Raw genomic sequence first — 27157 nt, 5'->3', positions numbered from 1 at the left:
TCCATATGGTGAAGAATTTGTAGAACAGAGGAAAATTCTTCACCATATGGAAATTCAGAACTACTGTACTGAAACTCCGTATGTACTTCGGAATATCATAGTAATATGATAAAGCATAAGTAATCACTTTGTGATTCAAGACAGTGCCATGTTCCGTTGGACCCCAGTCACTTAGTCACTCATAATGAGTGCACCTCTGTACTTGTGGTTGGATCAACAAAGGGGAACACAGTTGGTAGATCTTAAATGAGAGGGATTTAATCCGACATCAGAACTTGGATCCGGTGTGGCTTAGTGGATAAAGCGCTAGCACATAAAGCTGGAAACTCGGGTTTGAATCCCGGTGCTGGAGAGAATTTTTCTCTGTTCTACCGATACTTCACCAGAATTTTAGGAGTTACACCTTTATATACAGAAGATTAGACCGAAAAAAAATATTAATGAACATTAAAGATCTTTTAATAATAAAGCGAGGAATCAAACAATTTTGATGTTTTATAAGATTACATTACTGCAAGTAAAACGTGGATAGGGAATATAAACGAAATTAAATTCCGTAGAAATGTTGGAAAATATTAAATAGCTGACATTACAGCACACAAATGTGCTATGATACTATTGATTTATGGTTTCCATGTTAATATTACAAACAAGAACATCAAATCAATTAAATACTTCAAGAGAACAAAATCAAGTTGAAAGCAAGCAAGCAGTACCTATAATATAAATTAGAATACAATAAGTAAGTACCTTTGGCCATTGTCTTGATTCTTCTTTAATTTGCACCTGATTGAACATGTTAGAAGTTGACAACATGAAAATAAGACAGAACAGACAAGAACATGTAAGAAATGAATCCCAAAAACACCAAAAGTTAAAATTATTACAGTCAAACCTGTTCATGTGTGGCACATTTGAAACAAATGCCATATTAAAAAGCAGTTCCTATATTTGTTGAAACAGTAAATTAAGCTGATGATCAAAATTACGCATAACAAATTTTTATTTTCGCTTTCAGTTACAATAAAAAATTCAGAAAACATAATTGAACTGAAACTTTTTCACAAAATTTTAGCAATGTAAGCAATACAAATTATTTACATAAGGAAGCTGTAAATTTATGGGTTGTGCAAGGATGTTGCTGCAAACAGAAACACTCGAAATTAGAGAAATAATATTAATTTCAGCTGCTCTTACAAACATAACCAGGTTTCACCGTATTATAGAATTAATAAATAATGAAATAAGTTATATAAAGTTTTGAAGTATTCCAAGGAAACAGGAAGTCTTCAGACCCAAAATAAATTATATTACAATACAAAATATAATGTATGTACAATAGTGAAATAGCTTGCACCTCAATAATGGACTTCATTATGCTGTGCACACAATCAACCAGAAGTTGTATAGTATTACAGCACAGATAGAGGAAGTGTATTTTGATTTTACATTTATTCATCTCTTTATGTGAGAATTGTAAATTTTAAAAGTTTAAACACAGATTCATTAGTTTACGGTGTATGAATCATATTTCAATGCATTCAGTACTAAATGAAAATATCAAAATAAAGTACAGCAAACTCCCCATTGTCGAACCAAAATTACACAGTTTGCTTATTTTCCTTGTGTCATCCTTCGAATTTTTATTTATTTTTTTTATTATTATTTTTTTTTTTAGTGGACGGTTTATACTGTTCGTGATTGTTACTGTGAGCATGGCTGAATTGTAAGGATGTCTGGGATTTGGCCTGGACCCTATATGCAGACATCAGTAAATGGCTGGCTGTTTTTGAATGGAAAATTTTGAGGAAAATAATGGGACCAGTCAAAGTTAATGATGAGTGGAGAATAAGGACTAACAATAAACTAAAGCAGCTGTGTAAGGATTAGGATTTGGTCGCATTTATAAAAATTATGATACATCTTGATTACACAACTTTTAACACTGTATCACTTCGGAATATGTATGATAAGACTTTCTTGTGTTAAATTCTAATGTATCTTGTTTACATGTTTCGACCTATTTATGGGTAATCTTCAGAACTGGTCGTTGTTGGTCTTGGTGCCTCTTGTTTTGTTTCCTGTGAGGATGTGTTCGTGTGGTATAATGTAGAGTCAAAGAGTGTGTGTGTTCTGAAATTGAGTTGTATGTTGAGAATTTCGTTGGGGTGTGTTTTCGTGTGTCTGTATATTTCATATTGTTCTAGTGTGTTAAGTTTCTGGCTTTTTGGTTGGATGTGTAGTATTTCCATGTCTGTGTTGATGTCTCTGTGGGTGCAGAACACATCACAAATGCTAACCACACCCACAGAGACATCAACACAGACATGGAAATACTACACATCCAACAAAAAGCCAGAAACTTAACTAGAACAATATGAAATATACAGACACACGAAAACACACCCCAACGAAATTCTCAACATACAACTCAATTTCAGAACACACACACTCTTTGACTCTACATTATACCACACAAACACATCCTCACAGGAAACAAAACAAGAGACGCCAAGACCAACGACCAGTTCTGAAGATGACCCATAAATAGGTCGAAACATGTAAACAAGGTACGTTAGAATTTAACACAAGAAAGTCTTATCATACATATTCCGAAAAAATTATGAGATTAAAGTGGATAGGACATGTGCATAGAATGGAGGAAAACAGAGATCCCTTCAAGTTTTTGTTAATCAACTGCAAGGGAAGAGACAGAGAGGGAGATCTAACTCTAGATGGTGGAATGATGTGTATAATGACTAGGGACCGGATTTATAGGTTTTTAAAAAGACCATTTTAGGTTTTTGGAATAGGTGAAATAGGTTTTTTTTAAGTTTTATGTCCAACCTGTGAAAGGGGTCGCAAAAACTGTCTGATCGTTAAAAATGTATCCTTACATTTATAAAAAAAAAAAAAAATAAATATTTATTAAGGCAACATGAACCACGAAACTGACCTTCTCAAGAACCAAACTACCAGTATTTATCAAAATGTATAAGATTAGAAATTTTTACTCCTTCCCCTTTAACATTATTTGTAATTTCAATAAATTATTATTGTAACAATTAACATTTTATCTAATATAATTTGCCTTGATATAACTATATAAATTTCAATTTTCAATAAATAAAAGGTATAGTACATACACAACTTTTGAATTAAATTTGTTCAAACTTGATCAAGAATTATTTTAAAAAGGAACAAACAAACAAAACAACATTATTTACCGGTACTGTTCCTGGTTGCAATATATGACCAAATACTTTTCAAGATTCTCGATTGAAGTTTTTTCTATTGTCTCCCAAAATACATTTGAAGTATGAAAAGGTTCTTTCGACAGCACATGACGTCATAGGTGCAAATTTCATTGCTGCCACTGCAGCAGGTACCCATGGTAATTGACAACTAAAGCGTTCCCCTGGAGAATGGAGCACACATTTTTCATTTTTTCAAACCCTGGATTCCTCTGCAATATTTTCTTCAGTTTTATTACGACGGCTTCACCCACGGGTCCTGGTACTTGTTTCTGTAGAAGCGATACCAATTGCATCTTTCTGTTGTAGCAACGAAGATTCCAAGTACTCAATATATTTTGGAAGGTCACTGAAATGTACCTTGAGGAAAGCAAGGGAGTCATAGATGTTGTCACTGCTAAGTACTGATTTTATTTTAGGGATTGTGGAAGCCTTCTCCACGTCGAGTGTGTTCTTTTCTCTCTTTCTCTCTCTGTATCTCTAAATGTAGGCCTATTGCTATTTCTCTCTAAAAAAAAAAAATCAATATATAACGCAGTAAATACAGGATAACGCTTATCAAAAATGATTTAGGTTTTTTTAGGTACTAAGGTCCAATTTAGGTTTTTTTTAGGTACTAAGGTCCAATTTAGGCTTTTTTAGGTTCAACAAAATTCACATATGCGACTCCTACGATCATGTTTAGGAAATAGTACATTATGCAACGAGCCTATAATGATTGTAATTAAGAAGTGAGTATGGATGTTTATGAAACGAGCGCAAGCAAGTTTCATAATTTTCATACGAGCATCTTAATTACCATTATAGGCGAGTTTCATACGACTTTTTATGCTCGACCATATTTCTAACTTGAAATTATTCAGATGTATACATTTTATTTGTATCTGACAAGATCGGAAGTGACCTCGTTCTAGGTCGTGAATTGTGAGATGTGAGCAGACGCGAAAGTATTGATTTTTTCCGAGGAACAATAATGTCATTGACCTTGATGTAATCCCGTTAAACTTGATACAACCTTGATTATTGATTTATTTTATTTATTTTATTGGGTTATTTTACGACGCTGTATCAACATCTAGGTTATTTAGCGTCTGAATGATATGAAGGTGATAATGCTGGTGAAATGAGTCTGGGGTCCAGCACCGAAAGTTACCCAGCATTTGCTCGTATTGGATTGAGGGAAAACCCCGGAAAAAACCTCAACCAGGTAACTTGCCCCGACCGGGATTCGAACCCGGGCCACCTGGTTTCGCAGCCAGACGCGCTGACCGTTACTCCACAGGTGTGGACTTGATTATTGAATTCGACATTGAAAAATGAGATGACAAATTGAATTTATTTGAATATTATTTACAATTAACGCTAATTATTATAGTAACAGAACATAACCTTCTGCGACAGTATTGGATTTCCAGTCTCCGTGACTTTTCGCTAATTCTCTTTCGATTGCATATCCGAGAATAATCAATACTTGCGGTTTTATAACGGTACAAAGCTGACTTGTCATTGGCTGAACACCTGTACTTTAATGACATGCATTAAAGGACTGCTACCAGGTGTATAATTACTACATTTCGGTATGGTCGAGCATAAAGTAAATTAGGAGTTCAGAAGCGAGGAAAAAAATAAGTAAAAACCTACAAATTCGGTCCCTAATAATGACATAAGGCAATATAAAATCACGAAGTGGCACAGAAGATCTAAGGATAGAGATGACTGGAGGAGGTCAGTGGATGAGGCGAAAGTACACATTGGACTGTAGTGCCACTTAAGAAGAAGAAGAAGAAGAAGAAGAAGAAGACATATTAATTTCACAAACAATAAATAAATTAGTGGATCAGCAGCAAGGTTATGGAATAGTTGTGCAGAGAGTCAGTTATAATGACAAAATAAATAAGTTTAAACAGAAAAGAATGGATGATTATTTCACCGAAGCAAACTGGCAGTGAAATGCTGTGATGCAACGTGTTGTGTATTTCACATTATGTATGCCTTCTAAACAAAAGTGTCAATATCCAATATAATTATGGGTTTTCGATTATCCGTGCATGATTAGTCTCTGTTAACCTCGATAACTGGGAGCATGCTGCAAATAGCAACATGTATATCCGAACAGGCCACAGTATCAGCAAGATGATATAAACTTAAAAACAACTCTGTACTACAAACTCTTAGAAACTCGGTCCTTCTTTCTATTTCTGATATGCCTTAAGGCCATGGATCTGTGAAATTACTAACTTCTACATTTTTACACAACTTTTACCACAAATTTCTTACAATGTGGACATACAATACAAACTTTCACTTTGATATTCCAATCAGTTTACTTATAATTGTTGTTGTTGTTTTTTAATACTGAATTATAATTGACCCAATTTTCAAAGTTTACATAATTTTTCTTTAAATTTATATTTAACTTATTCCTGATAGATGTATGTAAAATATGACACATGCTATTCATATTTTTTCAATTCCTTATTGAGAAAAAAATAGTTACTCTTTTAGTTGTTAATTTTTCAATTTTTTAAAACTTATCACATTCTCAACACATGGTGATTTGAATACTTTCACTAGAAGAAGAAAACACATGTGTCTATTTACTTCACGTCCTTTTGTGGCTCTCTATGCAAAATTTCACCGAGATTGGAGAAAACTGCATTCATTAGAGCATTTTGAATGTTACAAAACGTTGAAAATTGGAAAATCGAGAAAACAAGTATCAAAGTACAGCGTGTATATGATATATACTATTGATATCCTTCCTTCCTATACAGTTCTACACATACACAATTTTCTCCTAGATAACAGCGTGAAATAAAAATTAAATGAAAAGTAAAATTAGTTAGATGAAGAACAAAGTCTGTCAGAATGACAGCTGAGTGTCAATTTAAAGGGCTGTAGCTCCACGCACACTCTGGTCCCTTTAAATCCGTCCTGGAGAACTTTAAATTGTGTATATGTGTGTGTGTGTATCTAATGCTCTGGATTTAACAATGAAGTCATCATCCTTCTTGCTTCCCAATATTTCGATGGAAGGTCCACAAATGTCCTAAGAGTTTCACAATTAGCCAGGTGCTCCATCTCCATGTCCTCTTCTCAACTTTAAATTGTCATAGGGCCAAAATAAGCACAGATTTAGAAAACTGAAAGATTATTTTACTTTTTAGAGTTAAAAACAAAATTTACATTTTTTAATGTTTTTTTCGTTATTTTCACTGATCCATAGCCTTAAATATGAAAAAGAAACAAAGCATTAAGAAATTTGCTAAAAATTCATGTTCATAGTTTATAAAGATATTGATAGTAATACAAGTTACACTAAAGCCGAGTGATATTTTATCATCATTTTCATGTTGATGTAAATGTATTTTAAGCTTTGTGAGCCATATTACACAGTTGGCATTAAATGTTCATTATGCAGTGTACACTTGTATAGAGAACGAATGTAATGTAAGTGCGAAAAAATGCAGTGCTGCTATGTTCAGAACTGTTCACAGAGAATTGAAAAAGGCGCACATTTGTTTCCTCTGTCACAAGGTGAAAGAAATAAGACAAAGGAAAGAAGTGACTAAAAAAAAAAAAAAAAAAAAAAAAATTCACAACCTAAGCAAGCATACATTAATTGTGAGATTAATAAATTACTGTATCTTGGTATTTCTTTTCTTAAAATTTGGGCCCCAAAATGTTTTCATAAAACTAATCTAGAATTTAAGTTGTTGCAGCAATGATATTTGTACATAAAACAAATGAAAATTATGCATAAATTAGGAAAAAATGTCAAATTTCACCATCTTCTCCCTTTACCATCAAATATTTCTGAATCCATTCTTCAGAACAAAACTGTATTGTTTGGCTCGATTAGAAAATACAAAGAAAGGAAGTAGAATCCTATTAAATGCAGAAACTGGAGAGTGGGCACGAGGAATGCACTTGGAAATGTTTGGATTTATTTTCTTTATTTGTAACATTGTTGTTTTCATTTCTTATTTGTAATTTATTAAGTTTACGTTGCTGAAATACCTATAATTGTGATGTGTATGAAGGAATGTATTGAATACTTAAATGTATATTTATGCTGTAAAACTTGTTCAATAAAGTTTTTGTACATTAGCATATTGACTGACAATAAAGATCTAAAATATATGAATATCCTTTTGAAGTTTTTACTATTAAAATTAAACATATCTAAGTTTTTCTTTAAATATTCCTATCCCAAGCATTTTGAAAGGGAATAACAATGGCAGCTGCCTCGGTGATTGCACTACTGTACTACATGCATGATCCCTTATGTCTTGAGAAGAAGTAGAGGCATCTCATGGGCGAAGTAGAAAACACGTGTAGACGACATGAGGGCAGACAAACTAAGGCAATAGGCTACAGTGTAATTAGGGTTGAATAGTAAATAGACTTTTAAATTAAAAATAAAATAAAATAAAATAAACTTGTAGCTTAATGCGGGGGATTAAGGTTGCCGCATGTTCCACATTCGACAGGATTATCAAGGTGATGCCAGGTTTGTCCCATGCCCTAGTTACACTGGGATGATTTTTGTCCTATTAGAATACACAGTGTATACAGAGTGTTTTTCTAACTGTCCAGCTGCTTATCTCGAAAACAACGCATTTGCGAGAATATCTAGAATTTTGAATAAATGTGTCTTCCTCTGAAGTGGAAAAACAGTGGCTTCAGTAATCAGTAGCGGATGGTGGGTTTGAAAGTTGGGGAGGCCAAGACTTTAATGATGAGAATATAAAAATATAAGGCCTGTGACGTACCTCATTACCAAGCGCAGAATTTATAGATTTTAAGAAATTAAAATTAGGTTTTCCAATTTATATTTTAGGATTTTAAATCGTATGTTTAGGAATTTATATGATTTTACGGGGAAAAAATAAACAACATACTGTTAATATATTATAACAGCTTGGTAAAGATTGCCTCTCTTTAGGACACTCTAAGTCCTAACCTACGAATTAGGTCTTTTTAGGTCATATTGAATTTAAGAATGTTACTCTTTATTACATAAAACGAATAAGAAAAGCAATATTTAGAGAGTAAAGAGATAGCAACAAAATTGATTCGAACCTAAGAATCCGGGGCTTGCTCATTACTATTACATAGTCTAATTTTACAGCAAATTAACTCGACGTTCCTCTTTCTTTGCAAACCGATCAAATAGGTAACAACATACTGAATAACTGCTACTAAAAGAAGCTAGAGACAAATCTCCATTTGTTTCTAAACTCTCGATATATTTAAAATACTGTATAGCCTAAGTAAATACATCTCGTAACACAAAAGAATAAAATAACAAGAACACCCGCAAACAGAGAAAATCTAACAACATAAATGAAAACTTTTACGCAGGGAGAGAAAACTAACAACACGTGACTCAATTTTCTAAAACCAATAAGAGAGAAAGAGAGAGAGCTTCCTAATACAGCCGTGACTATAAGCAGTATAGTTGTCAGCAGTGGGTAGGACGTCTCCAAATCAGCTCCCCTCGCACGTTCTAGTCAAGTTTAAACACTCTTCTAACCAGCTAGCTTATTGGTTGAACTGCTGTTGTCATGGTTACCAGGGAGTAGAGTGATGTAGCTCTCTCCTGCTCTCGCATAGACACTGCAGGCTGCTAGATGTCGACTATACAGGTTACAGCGCTATCTATTATTTTTCAGTGCGAATTATTTGTATTATCTACAGTATAGTGAGCGGGCATCACCAACTGGATGTGGTCGACTTTACGTAACTTACATGTTAGTCGTAGTGAATAGTAAAATTAATACAAAAGGAAAAATGTTGGTCATTTGCTGTAACTTGTCTGTGATCTTAATTCAGCTGGAATTATTACTGTCATATTGTGTTCTGGTAAAATATTAGGGGAGGCACGGCCTCCCTTGCCTCCCCTGAAAATCCGCCGCTGTCAGTAATCTATTATTTTTCATTTAATGAAGATTATAAAAGATCATTTTAAGATTAACCTGAATTTTTACAATGGGAACCCAAACTTCTTGTCAAACTCTTATTTTTACCAAATATTTAACAAAAAAAATAAAAAAAAAAAGAACCTTAGTACACATTAATAATGTACTTCAAAAGGTTATATCTTAGATTTCTAGTTTATCTTTCGCATAACCTTAAACATTCGTTTAAACGATTATTAGGTGCACAACAGTTATAGGACTAAGTTAAAATAATAAGTTGACAGGCGGATGTATGTGAAAGATAGGCCTAAACAAACGAAATCTGATTTTTATGTTAATGTTTACATTTAAAGGCAAACAAAAGCAATCTGAATTCTGTGTTTACAGTACATTCATGTTTATGACAAAAGTAAAGAAAATATATCTAAGGTACGATGTTTTAAAGTATTACCGTGTATTAATGTTTTCCAATGTTGTTAAGTATTTTATAAACATAAGGGTTTGATAACAAAATGCTTCAAACAAAATTGTTGTTTTCTTGCGCAAAATCAGAATCTGATGAAAAAAGGTTAGGTTGCCATTCAAATAAAACTGAGTTGATCTTAAAATGAATTAGATAACCAATGTAATTGTTTTTCCCCTTCAAACGAAGAAATGCTTATTCAAAATTAAGTGGCTCAGGGCCAAAGTTGCCTAAGCCACAAATTTTGAAGCCTCTGATTTCTGCATAGAATGACTGTAACTTATCATTTATATGTGTGCCACAGTACTTGTATTCAATGGTGATATTTAAGAAGTTTAACAATCAGTTCTCTCATGTGTACTTTTATTATATTATAGCAGGCGTATATGTCTATGAAGAAATAATCAATCGACAAGTTTTGAGTATTTAAAAAGTGCCTTTAATTTTTGTACACATATAATGCACTTTTGACTTGAAAAATAGCATTTTACTGATAAATAGCAATTAAATAGCATTTTTCTCGTGATTTCGCAATTTGATAAGAAATTCGAAATTTTTCGCACTTTCAATTCTGCTAGAAAATCATGCTAAATGACCTTAAAGATGTAGAAAAATACTTTCTACCCCACAATTTAAAAATTGTAATGGTTATTATGTTTTCAACAGGTTTTAAGAAGTAGGCTACTATTGAAGGGTTATTTCTTTCTTTGTGGGGATATTATAACAAAATTTCCTTAGTTTGTTGTCTTAGTACTGCGTTTAAATTATAGAATTTCAACATCTAATATAATATTGGCGAGAGGGGAGTTCCCTGATAAATGTTTAAGGGAGAAGTGGGCACAATTTCTATGGGTGGGAGCTGTCTCATTTCTTAATTTACTTAAAGTTTCAAATCTCTCCTGTAGTAGTCTGTGAGGGGGGTATCCTGCATTTTTCTGATAGATAACTATTGGCAGACCAAGGCATAGATATAAAAATTGTTGGATTTAGAATACGTCATTCCATTTCCTAAATTATGAACGCAGATGGTAATACTGTGTTTTAACTTTTAAAAATTACATGTTAATGTATAGACAAGCTTAAATTTTATACTCGTGCACAAAATACCAGAATTATATTGGAAACACATTTCCTGATTGCACACTAAACTCTGAATGTGCTCATAGTTAGATACGTACCCTCCAGAAGTATTTTCGGTTGGCTGTGTTGGGAACAGCATCCTTGGCGTACACTTCACCCACCAGAGGACCAAACCTTGTTCCTGTCGGGATGTACCCCGTGCTCCACACACCCTGCACCTGTAACATGAGAAGCACCAACCCATTAGTCCTAGTTAGGACCAGTTAGTGTTTACGGATTCCTCATAATAGTCCAACTGTTAAAGGACTGGTTTTTTAGGTGGGAAGAGAGGGTAGCAGCGTGCCATATCTTTTGAGATCCAGAGCTAATTAAATTGACATAATTAAATACTAATTAATTATCCTGCTAAATTTATGTCAACAAATGCAGGGACTGTCATTCTTTTATAACATACACCTTATACTAAAAAAGTAAAATTATTTACCCTGCTGCGGAAAAACAAGGTAATAATGTGTAGTAATATTTCTGAATGTCTTATAGCTTGAAGTGTTCACAGAATCTTTGTGAAGCATTAATTTTCTGTGTAAAATAAAGTAAAAACATGTTTTACATAATTAATTATAATTGAATTGGACATTAACTAAGAAGCAACAAAGTAAAATACAGACGGACGAAAATAATGAAATTTCTAAAAAATGTGAAGGGATGTACAAAGAAAGACTTAATAACAAATGAATGCATAAAAGAAGAGTTAGAAATTTTTAATGTAAATGAAAGATTAAAAGATTTTAAACAAAATTGGAAAGAACATGTCGATAGAATGCCAGATACCAGACTTAATAAACAAATAATGCAGTATCATCCTAAAGGAAGAAGAGCGGTGGGCTGACCTAGGAAAAGATGGCTGGAGGACTTTGAAGACGGAACAGGCATTTGATTGCTATACCATGAAGTGATGATGAAGAAGAAGAAGAAGAATTATAATTGAAATGAACAATCGTGAAACTTAACACAGATGGTTAATGTCATCCTTTAACTACCAGTAAATAACTTTTAGGGTAGGCCTACAATTATTCAAAAGAATTAAGGGGGGAGACAGGTAAAAATTCACCATTTCTGACCTAAAATCACATTATTTTCATTTTTTAGAAAAAAAAAAACTTATGCTTTAAAGAATGTATTCCCAAAGTTTCAGGTAGTTATGCCATCTGGAACAGGTCATAAGTCAGCCATTTTTAAATAGCTGCGGATTAAATGCCTCATGCATGAAAATTTTAAAATGTCATTTTCCACGATTACACATTACCAAAAATGCTAAAACTTACACATAAATTGTGCTAGAAAGTTGATGCTCTTTTTGTGCACGGTTATGAAAGCATGATAATTAATTCTGTACATCGATTTTGCTCTACTCCTTAAAGTATATTGCTCAGAAATTATTAAATTAAGGTGTGTACTAAAATACTTAGAGTTTTATAAACCGCTTGAAGTAATATTTTTTAAAATGAAAAGTAACAACAGCACTGAACTGCAAATGTCCAGTTTCACTTAACATACAATACTAGATTGAAAGAAAAATAATCAGACTTGAATGTGAAAATTTCGAAAATTTTTTGGCTTTTTTTGGAAACATTTTTTTTTTTTTTTCAAATTTCAAAAATAATTCCTGAAATATTCAAACAAATGGGACTAAATTTTTCCTAGTTGTTTTACATATAAAAAAGAAGAGGAAAATAATTTTCACATTTTGTAGTTTATTCATTTATACGATTCCTCCTTTCATTTTCAATTTCCGATACAATTACTTTTAATTGTCATTATATTTTATGTATTTTACACATCCATTTTATTCCGTCCATCCAATGTCATTATTGTCGTTAATTGTAATTATTGTCTTTATGTGTAATAATTTATTTTATGCACTTTTATTGTGATTTTGTCATTATTCATTTTGTCATGTTGTAATTATGCTTTGTGCTGAACTGTTATTCAAATTCAATTTTCACCTGCCTCCCCACTTAACAAAATTTTAAGCTAATATAAAATGAAATATGTTGAGCTGGATAACTTTTTGATACACTCGTTACAGCACAAAAACGACGATAAAATGAAAATCTTCAAACCAATAATGATGAAAATTGAAATGTCTGACAGACCGCAACATGACAAAGTGAGAATGAAACATCCAAAACATCTAATCTTCATAAAAAAAAACTTCTAAACTGTGTATATCACATCTGTTATCAAAAGAATGCCTGAGCCATTTTAGGACTACAGAGAACTACAGGGTACATGTAACTACAGACAGTCAAAATATTATGAAATTTCATATTCTATTTCTATTAGCAGTATGAGAACAAGGATTTTAACGATTCAGTGTTGAATCCAGCCAATGTACGATTACGAACTATATTATTACAGTGACATCAAAAACTTTTCCTTACATTTTTATTGTACCTTGTTTTTTGACTATATCATGCAGGCTTTGCTTAATGATAAGTTTTAGTTGCCACGGTAATATTTTACACTGCATAGGTACATGCATGGAAAAAGGTTTTTGTTGTCACTTTACTACGTTCAATCATCGTGATAATGAATAACGAGACGAGTTAAATTAGGCCTACACATAAAGGAACCATAACATGACTAAATTAGGATCATTGACAATAATTGTAACGCTAAGATAAATTTATATACTCAAAATAGAAAGTTAAAATTGTTCATAAACCAGTTACTGTAAACAGAATGCAATATTTAACCACATGGATCCTTAAATATTCTTCAGGGACCGGACATATTAGCTAGAAAGCAAAGCATAAAGATCGTAGGTCATGGGGATGGCCTCATCCAAAGATATCTCACTTAGAAAATGAGAAATTGAATCTTCTAGTAAAATTGGGAACTGGTACAAAGTTATCCTGACCGGTAAGTACAAAGTTTCCCCAAATGCTACTATAAAACAGTAGCAAATCTCTTCTATACTACTTTACTATGGCTATGCAAGCATTTTTAATTTGGGGTGTCATTCGAGTGGGCAACACCCCTTGATTGTGCCTCATACCATTGAAATTGTTATGGGAGTTGATTAATAATGATCAAGGTAAAATTTTATGATGTTAAATATCAGTTCTGATTAGCACATGGTTCATTTTACAAAGATATGCGTCATGAAATTGATACTAAAACTTTGTGTTGTACTAATAGACTATATTGTAAACCTCTTCTGTACAAGCTATATTTCAACTAGACTGTGACTATAAATTAAGACTTTATAGTAGTATTAAGTTTTTCGACTTGTTCCATATTCTAGCTGTGAAGCAAAGTATGAATACCATGGAATGTTAATAAATATAATACAATACAATACCACTTTGACATACAAAAAGTGATAGTGACATTAATGGAAATTTAACATTTAATTTTAACAATTCAATTTTATCTATAGTTGTAAGAGAATCTGTGGAGTAGTAATAGATAAAGAAAAGTGTGAACTAGGCCTAAACATAACAATAATAATCTGTAGTGCTCGGGAAAAGTGGCACAAGTAAAAAATGTTAATTTTACAGCAGAAGGAAAAAACTGTTTCCACAATGGTTTATGTTGATTTGATTTTCTTCTGTACGAATTATTCTAATGGGAAAAATACTTATGTTTCTCTTCCCAAGCGAGCAGATGTTCCATAAGTTGTCAATAAACTAATAAAATTTTTTTGTGGAAATTGACTTATGCTACTTTTCCCATGCATTGCAGAATTAAAGTGAGTGAACTGCGTTGGAAGTTTTCTCAAATTTGTTCTGCTACCCTTAAAATAGGGGTTGTAGAAAAGTGGACCATAGCCTACCGAAGCTCTGCTATACATGTATTCTCACCACACAGAATGCTAGTGAAGACTGACATACCTGACAGATGATCAATCATATTCATAGTTACAATTATTCCTTTTTCACTAGTCCTGCAATGACTGAATAACTGACTGTATGCAATCACGATGGACATTTCCATAGTATACACAGGCAAATTCCAAGTAACATGCTGCAATTCACGCCCACTTTTATTTTTCAAATTTCTTTCAAATCACTTTAGTTTATAGAAATAAAGTAAATACATTTAAAAATACAGCAATTTCAATTTCACTTCGTTTTAAATCAACTTAAAACAAAAGAAAGCTACAGAATAACAACCAAAACTACGCGGAATACTTGGAACGATGACGGATCAGATGTTTGAAACACTGAAAAATTGAAACTGCAGCATTGCACTGTTACCAACTTAACATTTTCCTACATTACGAGCGCAGGACACGATTTTGGGGTCGATAGCCTTCTCACCACTTAGTTATTACACACAAAAAACAGCATGAAACTTCTGTGGGAATAAAAGCTGTGAAACAGAAAGGTGACGATGACGATAATTCCATGAATTCGTAGTATTAGGTCTCCCTCTCTTCAACATCTCAGGCGGCAACCCAATATAAATAGCCAAAAAAAGCCCAATAAGAATAAGATGGACGGAATTTCTAAAATAATAATTACTTACTTACTTACAAATGGCTTTTAAGGAACCCGAAGGTTCATTGCCGCCCTCACATAAGCCCGCCATCGGTCCCTATCCTGTGCAAGATTAAGCCAGTCTCTATCATCATACCCCACCTCCCTCAAATCCATTTTAATATTATCCTCCCATCTACGTCTCGGCCTCCCTAAAGGTCTTTTTCCCTCCGGTCTCCCAACTAACACTCTATATGCATTTCTGGACTCGCCCATACGTGCTACATGCCCTGCCCATCTCAAACGTCTGGATTTCAAGTTCCTAATTATGTCAGGTGAAGAATACAATGCGTGCAGTTCTGTGTTGTGTAACTTTCTCCATTCTCCTGTAACTTCATCCCGCTTAGCCCCATATATTTTCCTAAGCACCTTATTCTCAAACACCCTTAACCTATGTTCCTCTCTCAGAGTGAGAGTCCAAGTTTCACAGCCATATAGAAGAACCGGTAATATAACTGTTTTATAAATTCTAACTTTCAGATTTTTGGAAAGCAGACTGGATGATAAGAGCTTCTCAACCGAATAATAACACGCATTTCCCATATTTATTCTGCGTTTAATTTCCTCCCGAGTGTCATTTATATTTGTTACTGTTGCTCCAAGATATTTGAATTTTTCCACCTCTTCGAAGGATAAATCTCCAATATTTATATTTCCATTTCGTACAATATTCCCGTCACGAGACATAATCATATACTTTGTCTTTTCGGGATTTACTTCCAAACCGATCGCTTTACTTGCTTCAAGTAAAATTTCCGTGTTTTCCCTAACCGTTTGTGTATTTTCTCCTAACATATTCACGTCATCTGCATAGACAAGAAGCTGATGTAGCCCGTTCAATTCCAAACCCTGCCTGTTATCCTGAACTTTCCTAATGGCATATTCTAAAGCGAAGTTAAAAAGTAAAGGTGATAGTGCATCTCCCTGCTTTAGCCCGCAGTGAATTGGAAAAGGATCAGATAGAAACTGACCTATACGGACTCTGCTGTATGTTTCACTGAGACACATTTTAATTAATCGAACTAGTTTCTTGGGAATACCAAATTCAATAAGAATATCATATAATACTTCCCTCTTAACCGAATCATATGCCTTTTTGAAATCTATGAATAACTGATGTACTGTACCCTTATACTCCCATTTTTTCTCCATTATCTGTCGAATACAAAAAATCTGATCAATAGTCGATCTATTACGCCGAAAACCGCACTGATGATCCCCAATAATTTCATCTACGTACGGAGTTAATCTCCTCAAAAGAATATTGGACAAAATTTTGTACGACGTCAACAAAAGTGATATTCCTCGAAAGTTACCACAGTTGGTTTTGTCCCCCTTTTTAAAAATAGGTACAATTATGGACTCCTTCCATTGTTCTGGTACAATTTCCTTTTCCCAAATAGCAAGTACAAGTTTATAAATTTCGCTATGTAATGCACTTCCACCCTCTTGTATTAATTCTGCTGGAATTTGATCGATACCTGGAGACTTGTACTTTTTCAGATTTTCTATCGCAATTTCGACTTCTGAAAGCGTGGGTTCGGGTATAAATGGCTCAGCAGTTTGTATTTCAATATCGTCCCGATCATTTCTATTTGGCCTATGTACATTTAGTAGTTGCGCAAAATAGTTTTTCCATCTGTTTAGGATTGATGGAGAGTCTGCAAGCAAGTCACCATTCTCATCCTTGATCACGTTTACCCTTGACTGATATCCGTTCTTAAATTCCTTTATACCCTTATATAAATCTCGAATGTTTTTATTCTTACTATTTGTTTCTACCTCATTCAGTTTTTCCTTCAAGTAACCTCTCTTTTTATTCCTAAGTGTACGACTTGCTTCCCGTCTTTCATTGAAATAATTATCTCTCTTCTCCTCAACTGGATCCTGTAAGAATTTCAATTTTGCCTGTTTCCTTCTTTCTACTACCATGCAACAATCTTCATCAAACCACGGTTTCTTTTTCTTAGTTTCATAATAACCTATGCTCTGCTCAGCTGCAATTTTGATACTATCTCTGATATTTTCCCACACGCTATTAACATCTAATTCTTTCTCAACTTCGTCGGAACTTTCTAAAGTGGCAAACCTATTCGAAATTTCGACCTGATAATTTTGCTTAGCTTCCTCGTCCTTTAATTTCAAAATATTGAATTTGGTAATATTAACTTGTTGCTCTACTCGCTTGGCTACTGATAATCTTTCTCTTAATTCTCCAATCACCAAATAATGGTCAGAATTACAGTCAGCACCCCTGAAAGTTCGAATATCTACTATACTAGTATGTCTCCGTTTATCTATCAAGATGTGATCTATTTGGTTGTGTGTCAATCCATCTGGAGAAGTCCAAGTATATTTATGTATATCCTTATGGGGGAATGTTGTGCTTTTGACAATTAAATTTTTCGATGTGGCAAAGTTGACTAATCTAACTCCATTGTCACTACTAATTGCGTGTAGGCTCTCTTTTCCAATAGTTGGTCTAAAAATATCCTCCCGTCCTACTTTAGCGTTGAAATCCCCCAATAAAATTTTCATGTGATACCTAGGGAACTGATCAAAAGTATGTTCCAATTCCTCATAGAAGCTATCCTTTATATAGTCGTCTTTCTCTTCTGTAGGGGCGTGAGCATTTATAACTATGATGTCGCACCATCTACCCTTAAGTACTAAATATGATAACCTGTCACTGATAAATTCGACCTTTTTTACTGCTGATTTTATTCTTTTATGTACAAAGAATCCTGTTCCTAATTGGTGATTATTGTTTCCTTCCCCATAATACAACAAGTAATCTCCTATTTGTGATAATAATAATAATAATAATAATAATAATCACTTAAATATTAGAAGAATATCACTAAAATCTTATGCAGATCCGTAATACGAGTAAATTGCACTTGAAATTATATTTCCATATCAGTGATGTTTAGATGACGATGATTGTGATAATTATTATTATTTATTTATTAATATTTATGTAACTGCACAACAGCCAGAAGCTGATAATACCGTGCCGTCTTAAAAAGTTAGAAGAGTATCACTAAAATCTTATGCACATCCGTAATACGAGTAAATTGCACTTGGATTGATATTTCCATATCATTGATATTTAGATGACGATGAAAATAATAATAATAATAATAATAATAATAATAATAATAATAATAATAATAATAATAATAACAGCAGTAATAATAATCACTTTAAAAATTAGAAGGATATGACTAAAATCTTACGCAGATCCTTAATAAATTGCGCTTTGATCGATATTTCCGTATCACTGATATTTATATGACGATGATGATGATGATAATAATAATAATAATAATAATAATAATAATAATAATAATGTTCCAATAATTACATACAGTAGAAGTAACGACGAAGGAACCACATCACTAAAATCTTATGCAGATTCGTAATTTCACTCGCATTGATACTTCCATGTGATTTATGTCCACTAGAGCAGCGTTCCTCAACTTCCTTGATGATGAGGCCTCCCTTTTCCTCACATTACTTCGGTGCGGCCGCGTGGCCTAAGGTGTGGAGTAGAATGTATAACATCGCAATGTGAAATTTGATATCAATTTAAAAGGAACATTTAAATATGTTTTTATTCAATGCAAAATAGTCGTATGTTTAAATTTTCATATAACAACTTAAACAAAATAACATTATTATTTTGTTCGCAGCCCTCCCCCCCATTAACTACTCTGTGTCAACTGCTATGGGGAGGTTTGCTTGCCTGACCGTGAAACGAACGGGCCAGGGATCAACAAGTTACCTAGTTGAGTTTTTTCCGGGGTTTTCTCTCAACCCATTAAGAGCAAATGCTGGGAACTTTCGGCGCTGAACCCTGGACTCATTTCGCTGGCATTATCACCTTCATCTCACTCAGACACTAGATAACCATAGCAGTTGATAAAACGTTGTAAAATAACCAACTAAAAAAATATTGCTCTGCGGATTCTCAGAGGGTCGCGGCCTCCCGGTTGAGAATCACTGTTTAGACTGATGATAATAATAATAATAATAATAATAATAATAATCATCATCATCATAATCATAAATACATAATTCAAAACAGAGAAACTGTGTTCAATAGGAGGAGAATTTATTTTAGTAGCGTGTTGTCTAAGTCCTAATATTTTCAATATAATTTAAAAAAAATTTGTATTAGTATTAATTTAAGGCTTTATGCAAACAATACTTATCCTACAAACTTAATGTTTATTAAGTACGTTATGAAATCCCTACATCAATAATTGCGATCTCTATACCGTATATTAGAAATGCGGTGCCCCAATTATGGGTAGATTACAGATCCCAAATCGAAGAGGTTTTCATCCTCAATAAAATGCATTTTTGTGATTTACTATGAAACTTGTAAATAATAAATTGCATACAATAATTCTTATTTTAAACATAAGAACACAGTTTTTGTGCTTAAATATAGAACTGCCCCAGAAATGTTAATGCAAGCTACATAAAACATATTCACACATTAAAATAATGTGTGTGTGTGAGAGAGATTTATGCAACAAGGAAAAAGCCTTTCTCTAAGCAATAAGTGTAGGCGTTTTCTACCGTTTCTACATTTTTGTGCGCGTTATTTCCTCTCATATAACTTGGTTTCCCTTGTTTAGTAAACAGTAACGAAACGTGCAATCTTTACTTTAGTCATTGCTCAACTGTTTTTTTAATAATGTGCTTTCACAGCAAGCATTAGAGATAATATAAGGACTACAGTACTTCGCGTGTCTGAGGTGGAAGGTATATTACTGACATGCAATAGTAGTAATGTAGTGCTGTTAGTGGTAGTAGCAGTAGCAGTGATATCTTAAAAGGAAATTAACTATTACAGAAGCGTGAAACCACGTAAAGCAATGTAAACGTAAATCATCAACTTTCAGGTTTAGGCCTTCAAACCTGTTCCGTCCTCAGGGAATATCGTCAGTCCATCTTGTTCTTGGGCGCCCAACATCTCTACGTCCTTTGGGCTTATAATTTAGCATTATTTTGGGAAGTCGCGTTTCATCCATTCTAATTATGTGGTCGTGCCAATTTCTCTTCTGTTGTTCCACTCTGTTGTTCATGTTAAATATATTCAGCTCTGTTCTGATATCAATGTTCTTTCTGTGATCTAGGAGAGTAGTCCCTGCAACTGATCTTAGGAATTTCATTTCCGAAGTCTCTATTTTGCTCTTATCTTTCCTATTTAAGGTCCAATTTTCGCATCCATACATTAGGACTGGCGTGGATGTAAACGTAAATAAATAAATAAATGAATGTCGAATTTCTTTCTTAATTGCTTATTTAACGACGCCGTTACCAACTGCTGGATTATTTAGCAACAAGATGGTATTTGGCGAAATGAGAATTCTCCGTGAGATTACCTGACATTTGTCTTACAGAAAAACATCTGACAAAATCGAACCACATAATCAGTCCAAGAGGAATTCGAACTCACGTCCAAGAGCAGCCCAGGATCACGATTCCCAATCGCTACCGGTTGAGCTACGCCGGTGGCCTAACTTCTCCTTTCAGAAAATCTGCTAAGATTTTAAATGCGATATTAACTAAAACATTGCGTTATAAATCAATCTCCATATTTAATACCTTGCCTCGTTAAGTGAACTGACAATACGATGAAAGAGTAATGGAACGGAGAAAAATTCTCTCCGGCGCCGGGATTTGAACCCGGGTTTTCAGCTCTACGTGCTGATGCTTTATCCACTAAGCCACACCGGATACCCACCCCGGCGCCGGACAGAATCATCTCAGTTTTAAGTTCCAGCTAGTGGCCGCGCCGGAGAGAATTTTTCTCCGTTCCATTACTCTTTCATCGTATGATGACGCAGAATATCTGCATGGAAATATCATATGTACTTCGGTACATTAAATAATATATATGATATGCGTAAATCACTTCGTGATTTAAGACGGCGCTTATTCCGTCGGATCCCGGCCAACTAGTCACTCATAACGAGTGCACCTCAGCACATGTGTGGACTTTAGTCCTACGTTCATAGACATCTGTGACGTAGTGCAGAGGGCGGCCACTAGAGGGAACCCAAGAGTTGGAATTTAAAACTGAGACGATTCTGTCCGGCGCCGGGGTGGGTATCCGGTGTGGCTTAGTGGATAAAGCATAAGCACGTAGAGCTGAAAACCCGGGTTCAAATCCCGGCGCCAGAGAGAATTTTTCTTCGTTCCATTATTCTTTCATCGTATGATGACGCAGAATATCTGCATGGAAATATCATATGTACTTCGGTACATTAAATAATATATATGAACTGACAATATTAAGGCGTTTCCTGGAATAACAACTTAACGTACATTACGTTGTTTTCACATTTATAGAACATGCTACTAAGATTTATTGAAAATCATCCGTCCTCAAGTGAGGTTGACCACTGGGATCCGGAATTAACAAACATAAAAAGATAAAGAGAAATGAAACACATTTCCCTCCTAACAACATGTTATTTCCTTGCAACAAACACAGCGCCGTAGAAACATTTCAGTGTCGATCTGCGCAATGCTGTTGTGCGAGATCTAAAATGTTTGATGCTCTGTATTTCAATATTTTGAAGTTAAGTTCTTTTTCCAGAGAACGCCTCAATTATTGAGGATCATTACAAGTTAAAAGCAGTAGAGTTCGGTCATCATTACAAAGTTACAAGTATTAATGTTCAGATATCATTACAAAAAATTCAAGTTTTGGATATCAAGTAAAGATAATATTCGGACAAAAATTAGGGCGTGCCAATAAAAGAAGTGTGCTATGGTAAATGTTTTAACGTTCAATAACGGGCAGATTTTCGCTAAACACAGACGCAACTCAGTCTTTGGATCCTAGTAACTTAATATCATATATGCCGTTTCTATAACATTTTACATGTAAATTAAAGAATAAAGACTGGTGTGTCGAAAATGATGTTCATTTTATTCCAACAACAAAATTGTACATTGCTTAAATAATTACCCCAAAAAGTAACACTTTTCCTAATTTTACAGATTTTCAATCGCTTGCTACGGCTAACCCGTGAAATATACGTAGATCCGGACACATTGCGAGTGAAATACGTTAATACATGCGATCTTTTAAAAATGCTGTCCATTTTGTTCAATTTCTTACGGATTAGGAATTAGGGCTATTTTTGTTTGGCTTTCGAAACTGCTATGCTGACACCATGATGCAGGAACCTTAATAACTGCAAGCGTGTGACGTCGAGCACAGATAATAGTAATGTGCGTTACAAGAGCGGTATGTTGAAGTTTTCATGTTCGAGGAAAAGTTTGAAAAAGCGAAACGTAGTTGAGCTTTTTTAATTTCCGAGAATTGAAAGAAAACATACCGCTCGTGTATCGTACATTATTTTGTGCGAAGATCGTTTATTACATACCTGAAAGAGGAATTTCTAATTAGTTGCAATGAAATCTCCATCTTGGTTTCTGTTCAATGACGGAAAATTTGCAAAACATAAATATCTATCTTCAACATTGTTGCTTTAAAATGTTTACTGTGTTTACTATACTCCAGCAGGCCGTGATATACGTCTGTCTTTTTTTTCCCCCAGTCTATGATGAGTCTGGAATCTTGTTGATTTTTTCACGGCTTCCTTAATGTTACTTGCATCACGAATGCATAACTTTAGTGGAGTTGTAGAGTTTACTTAATTTTTGTAAATATTTAAAAACAATAATTAACAGTGCAATTTAGGTGAAATTGCAGTGGTAAGTTTCCAATTTATAATTATTACTATATTGAACGTCTCTAAAAATAATATGTTAAAAGCCTAAAGCAGTAAAATGAATATGTCACTTAAGCGGTAAGAAGAGGGAAATTGTTGTGTGTGTTAGGTTGGGAATACTGAATGTGGAATTTTAGACTTTCCGCGGATTGGTTTTTGCGGAAACTAAGCAAATACGCACGATCTCGCACAAACATGTTTACAGGAAGGAATCGCGCAGAGTATAAGAGATTATAGAAAAGAAAACGTGTAGAGAAAGATAATTCTCAATCTAGTAATTATGTACCCAACGAAGAAAACATCAATAAAGGGTTAATTTTAATGTGAAGATAAAATTCGTTTAACATAGAATTTAATATTGAGTGAGTGACTAACAGTCAAGAACCCGCCATTAGTCAAAACAATAATTAACGTTAATCCTGGAACCAAAGGTTCCCTAATTGCTTTTAATAATACTATACGAAATAGGATACAACTTTTTATTCTCTTACAATTTTATTAAACTTATTTCGTATAGTTGTATAAAATGAAAACCTGACGTAAATTAACCAAACAACGCAGGTCTGAATTCACTACAATCGATTAGTAGTTGCTCTCTGATCGTAGCGATTTTCATTTTTTATTCCCTTTATTTCACAGCACAAATAGATTATTAAGCAATCACCGCCCTCGTTATGTAAAGAAACAAATTCAATTTACTTAAATATATTATCCGTGTTATATCACTGCCTGCTAGAAGTTCAAGGCTTCATTTGGCCACGCGAAAGAGAAAGAGAGCGTTTTTTTGCTGACAATCGCTAGCTCCCTCTCGCTTATGTTAATCCCATTAAATTTCCATGAAGAGTGCCACAATTAAATTATACATTTCAAATAGACCATGTTTATAATCCGTAGCAGAAAATTCCACAATACAGACATTTATATAACGTTTACTCCCAACATCACCCAACTTCACAGTTTTGACAGTCGTTTATTACGTCACAGTTTCAGCATTCCGTAACTGAGAGCCCCGGCCTAAATCTTGTTATTGGCAGTTTTCCTTCGCTTGATTGTCAAGCAGACTTAGTATAGTTTAGCTTAAAGAATAACAATGATTTCCTTTTGGTCACATTACAAAATTGTCCCTTATGGGATTTGAGTCTATGCCATCCGCAATGCATTCGCTAGTTATAGGGCTTCATTTGTTTATGCACGGTCCAGGTTATGCTTCAGCTACGACATTGATCAAATGGAATGCGCAACTTATGGTTATATCACAGTCTAGTATATACAGTCACGAAGCTCAATACGTAGTAAATATGCATCCAGAGATAGTTGCTAATCACTAGGATCGTTAATATTGCCTCATTACAGACAATGCGAAATAGTACCGGCACAGTCTATTGTTCCTAGCACCCTCATAACTCAAGCTTCGTGACTGTATATACTAGACTGTGGTTATACTTTGTCGAATCCATCCTCATTTGCTTATATATTTTAAGAGATTATGTGCATTGCAGCATTTCCTGAAAGAACCACCCAGCCAATCGGGATATCGTCTTTTTACGAGTATATAGGCAATTCCAACAATAACGATTACATGTTAATTAATAAATGAATAATGTATTTTGATGCTTCTTTGGTTCAGTGATTTATATCTTTACACAAAGGGACTGTATTAAAACAGTTGCTGTAGATCTGTGATTTCGGTATCAGATGGACTTGAAAAAGATTCAACTAAAAAGCTTAACGAAATATTAAATTTGATTTTAATTCAATCAAAAATAATTACTCGTATATAATAATAACAATAATAATAATAATAATAATAATAATAATATTTATTTATTCTCATGGTGTTAAGGCCATAAGACCCTCTCTTCCACGCCACCAGAAATATGTATATAGGCAGCGAAAACACAATTAATAACATTCATTCAAACAAAACAAGAACGTTTACAATTATAGTAACACAAAATAAAAAAAGCAATGCAAAAACATTGAAACTGTTAAATTTCTATATAATTAAACAAAGCTTAAGGTATATAAAATATTATTATTATATAATATATATTATTAATCTAAATAACTAAACGAGAAAGGGCAATTAATAATATAAACAAGAAATACAGTCATAAATTGAATTGCATAAATTGAATTCCTTGATATACTGACTGGTAAATATTGAATATGAACAAAATCCGTCCAATACTTTAGTAGAAATCGCTGTACACAGTCAGACTAGTACTAAAATTATTATATTTCATGTACATCATTCCCTGATAAATTGACTCGTAGATACCAGTGGCGTAGCGTCAATGTAAGCTAAAAAGCTTAGCTTCCCCAGTTAATAATAATTTCATAATAAACCTGCAGTTTATGAAGAAAATTATTTATTAATTTTAATAGAATTTATATTTACGCGTTAAATATTGTGATGCGGCAGCTCAGGATGATTTGTGATGCAGCAGTAAACAAGAAGCCTGCACACACCAGCTTCCAAGCAGACCGGTTTCTTCTGTGTAATCCACCCCGCAGATTTTCCATCCCTTCCTAAGCTACCCTAGTCGCAAGGCTCGCAAAGAAGCTAGCTTTAACATTTAAAATAAGTGATTTCCGCGTTATCCCTTTTCGTCAGTTATGTTCAGTTGAAGTGTTAGTGTGCATTGTGGCTAATATAATAAATAATGAGCGAAATAACAGTTCCTGACACTAATTTACTTTAATTCTTTTAGGACAATTGTATTATCAAAACTGACTTACGAACAAAAGTGTGATTTAAAAAACAAATGACCGACTCCCTTGCTGTGAATGAAGGACACAACCAAAAGACAGACGCATACTTACGTAATGATACTAATATTGTGATTTCTCTAAGTATGACAGGGAGTGAGCTAATGTTATACGTATACGTGTCTATTTGTTAAGAGATATGTGTAAACCGTGAAATCATATTTTATTACGTATCATTTGAGGTCATGCCTTATTGGTGTTACTTACGATGTTCCAACCAATCTTCGACTGCTGACTTGAAATTGACTACTATTTATTTTAAGACTGTATTTTTGTAATACGTTTTCTCATATTGCATGAAAGACAATTTGAGTTAGCTTCCCCTGCTCAAAATTTCATGCTACGCCACTGGTAGATACTGAATATGAACAAAAACCGTCCAATAGTTTAGTAGAAATCGCTGTACACAGACAGACTAGTACAAAAATTATTATATTTCATGTACATCATTCCCTGATAAATTGACTCGTAGATACTGAATACGAACAAAATCCGTCCAGTAGTTTAGTAGAAATCGCTGTACACAGACAGACTAGTACTAAAATTATTATATTTGATGTACATACATAATGCTCTGATAAATTAAGTCGTGAATACCGTACTGTAAACTTGTATTTTCGCAATAGTTTTAAGTACATTTGTAAGAGCCAATGGTCGCTTTACATAATTTTGGTCCAGTGTTGTGTAATAAACAATTTATTTTGTTACTACACAGCTTTCATTTGTTTGTTTGCGTTTCAGTGTTATCCAATTACTGATCTCGTCACAACAAAGAAGCAAATGAGAGTCACACGAACGTCTCGCCGTTCGTGTCTGGTGCGCCATGACAGGGGATGATAAATGCGCATTACAGCACAGGGCTGTAGTTTGCATACTGCATAATGACACAGACATCGAGCCCTTCCATGTCTGGCGAACGAGACAGCAATCAAGTTACAGCTTTTTGGAAAATCAACTGTCTGCAAAGTTTAGGGAAGGGGCAAATTTGTTTTAATTCATTCAAGACGGAATCAGATCCATCTTCAGCAGACGGCCATAGTGTCAGATTTCACGTAGAGGACATGAGTTCAAATCTCGAGTACAAGTAAAATAGGCTAAATGACAAGAAAATATGGTGTTGCCCACTGAATGTTATTTCAACAATGGATTTGTTTTAAACAACTTTAATTTGTAGTAGTCAGCTCTAAAATGAAAATACTTGTCTGTAGTTTCAAATTACAAGGAATAGAGACTACGGGTGTTTGAGAATAAGATTCTTAGGAAAATATTTGGGGCTAAGAGGGACGAAGTTACAGGAGAATGGAGAAAGTTACACAACACAGAACTGCACGCATTGTATTCTTCACCTGACATA

The 27157-nt window shown here is 33.9% G+C and overlaps 1 protein-coding gene across 5 annotated transcripts in view; it reads right to left on the bottom strand.

Annotated features, from left to right (window-relative positions):
* Positions 1-27157, bottom strand: part of Blimp-1 (PR domain zinc finger protein 1) — a 454433-nt gene that overhangs the window by 60465 nt on the left and 366811 nt on the right. For 3 of the 5 annotated variants that reach the window (XM_069832827.1, XM_069832829.1, XM_069832828.1), the window contains 2 exons: positions 10820-10939; positions 751-786 (listed from right to left, as the gene is read on the bottom strand). In XM_069832827.1, the coding sequence (XP_069688928.1) occupies positions 751-786; positions 10820-10939 (156 nt within the window). Of the gene's footprint in view, positions 1-750; positions 787-10819; positions 10940-14620; positions 14942-27157 lie in introns of those variants that run through there. The other 2 variants (XM_069832831.1, XM_069832830.1) reach the window with 2 other exon arrangements.

The sequence above is a fragment of the Periplaneta americana genome, chromosome 8 (genome assembly GCF_040183065.1).
Source record: "Periplaneta americana isolate PAMFEO1 chromosome 8, P.americana_PAMFEO1_priV1, whole genome shotgun sequence".
Taxonomy (NCBI): domain Eukaryota; kingdom Metazoa; phylum Arthropoda; class Insecta; order Blattodea; family Blattidae; genus Periplaneta; species Periplaneta americana.
Note: the sequence above shows the minus strand (reverse complement) of the source record. Positions and strands in the feature narration are given on the sequence as shown.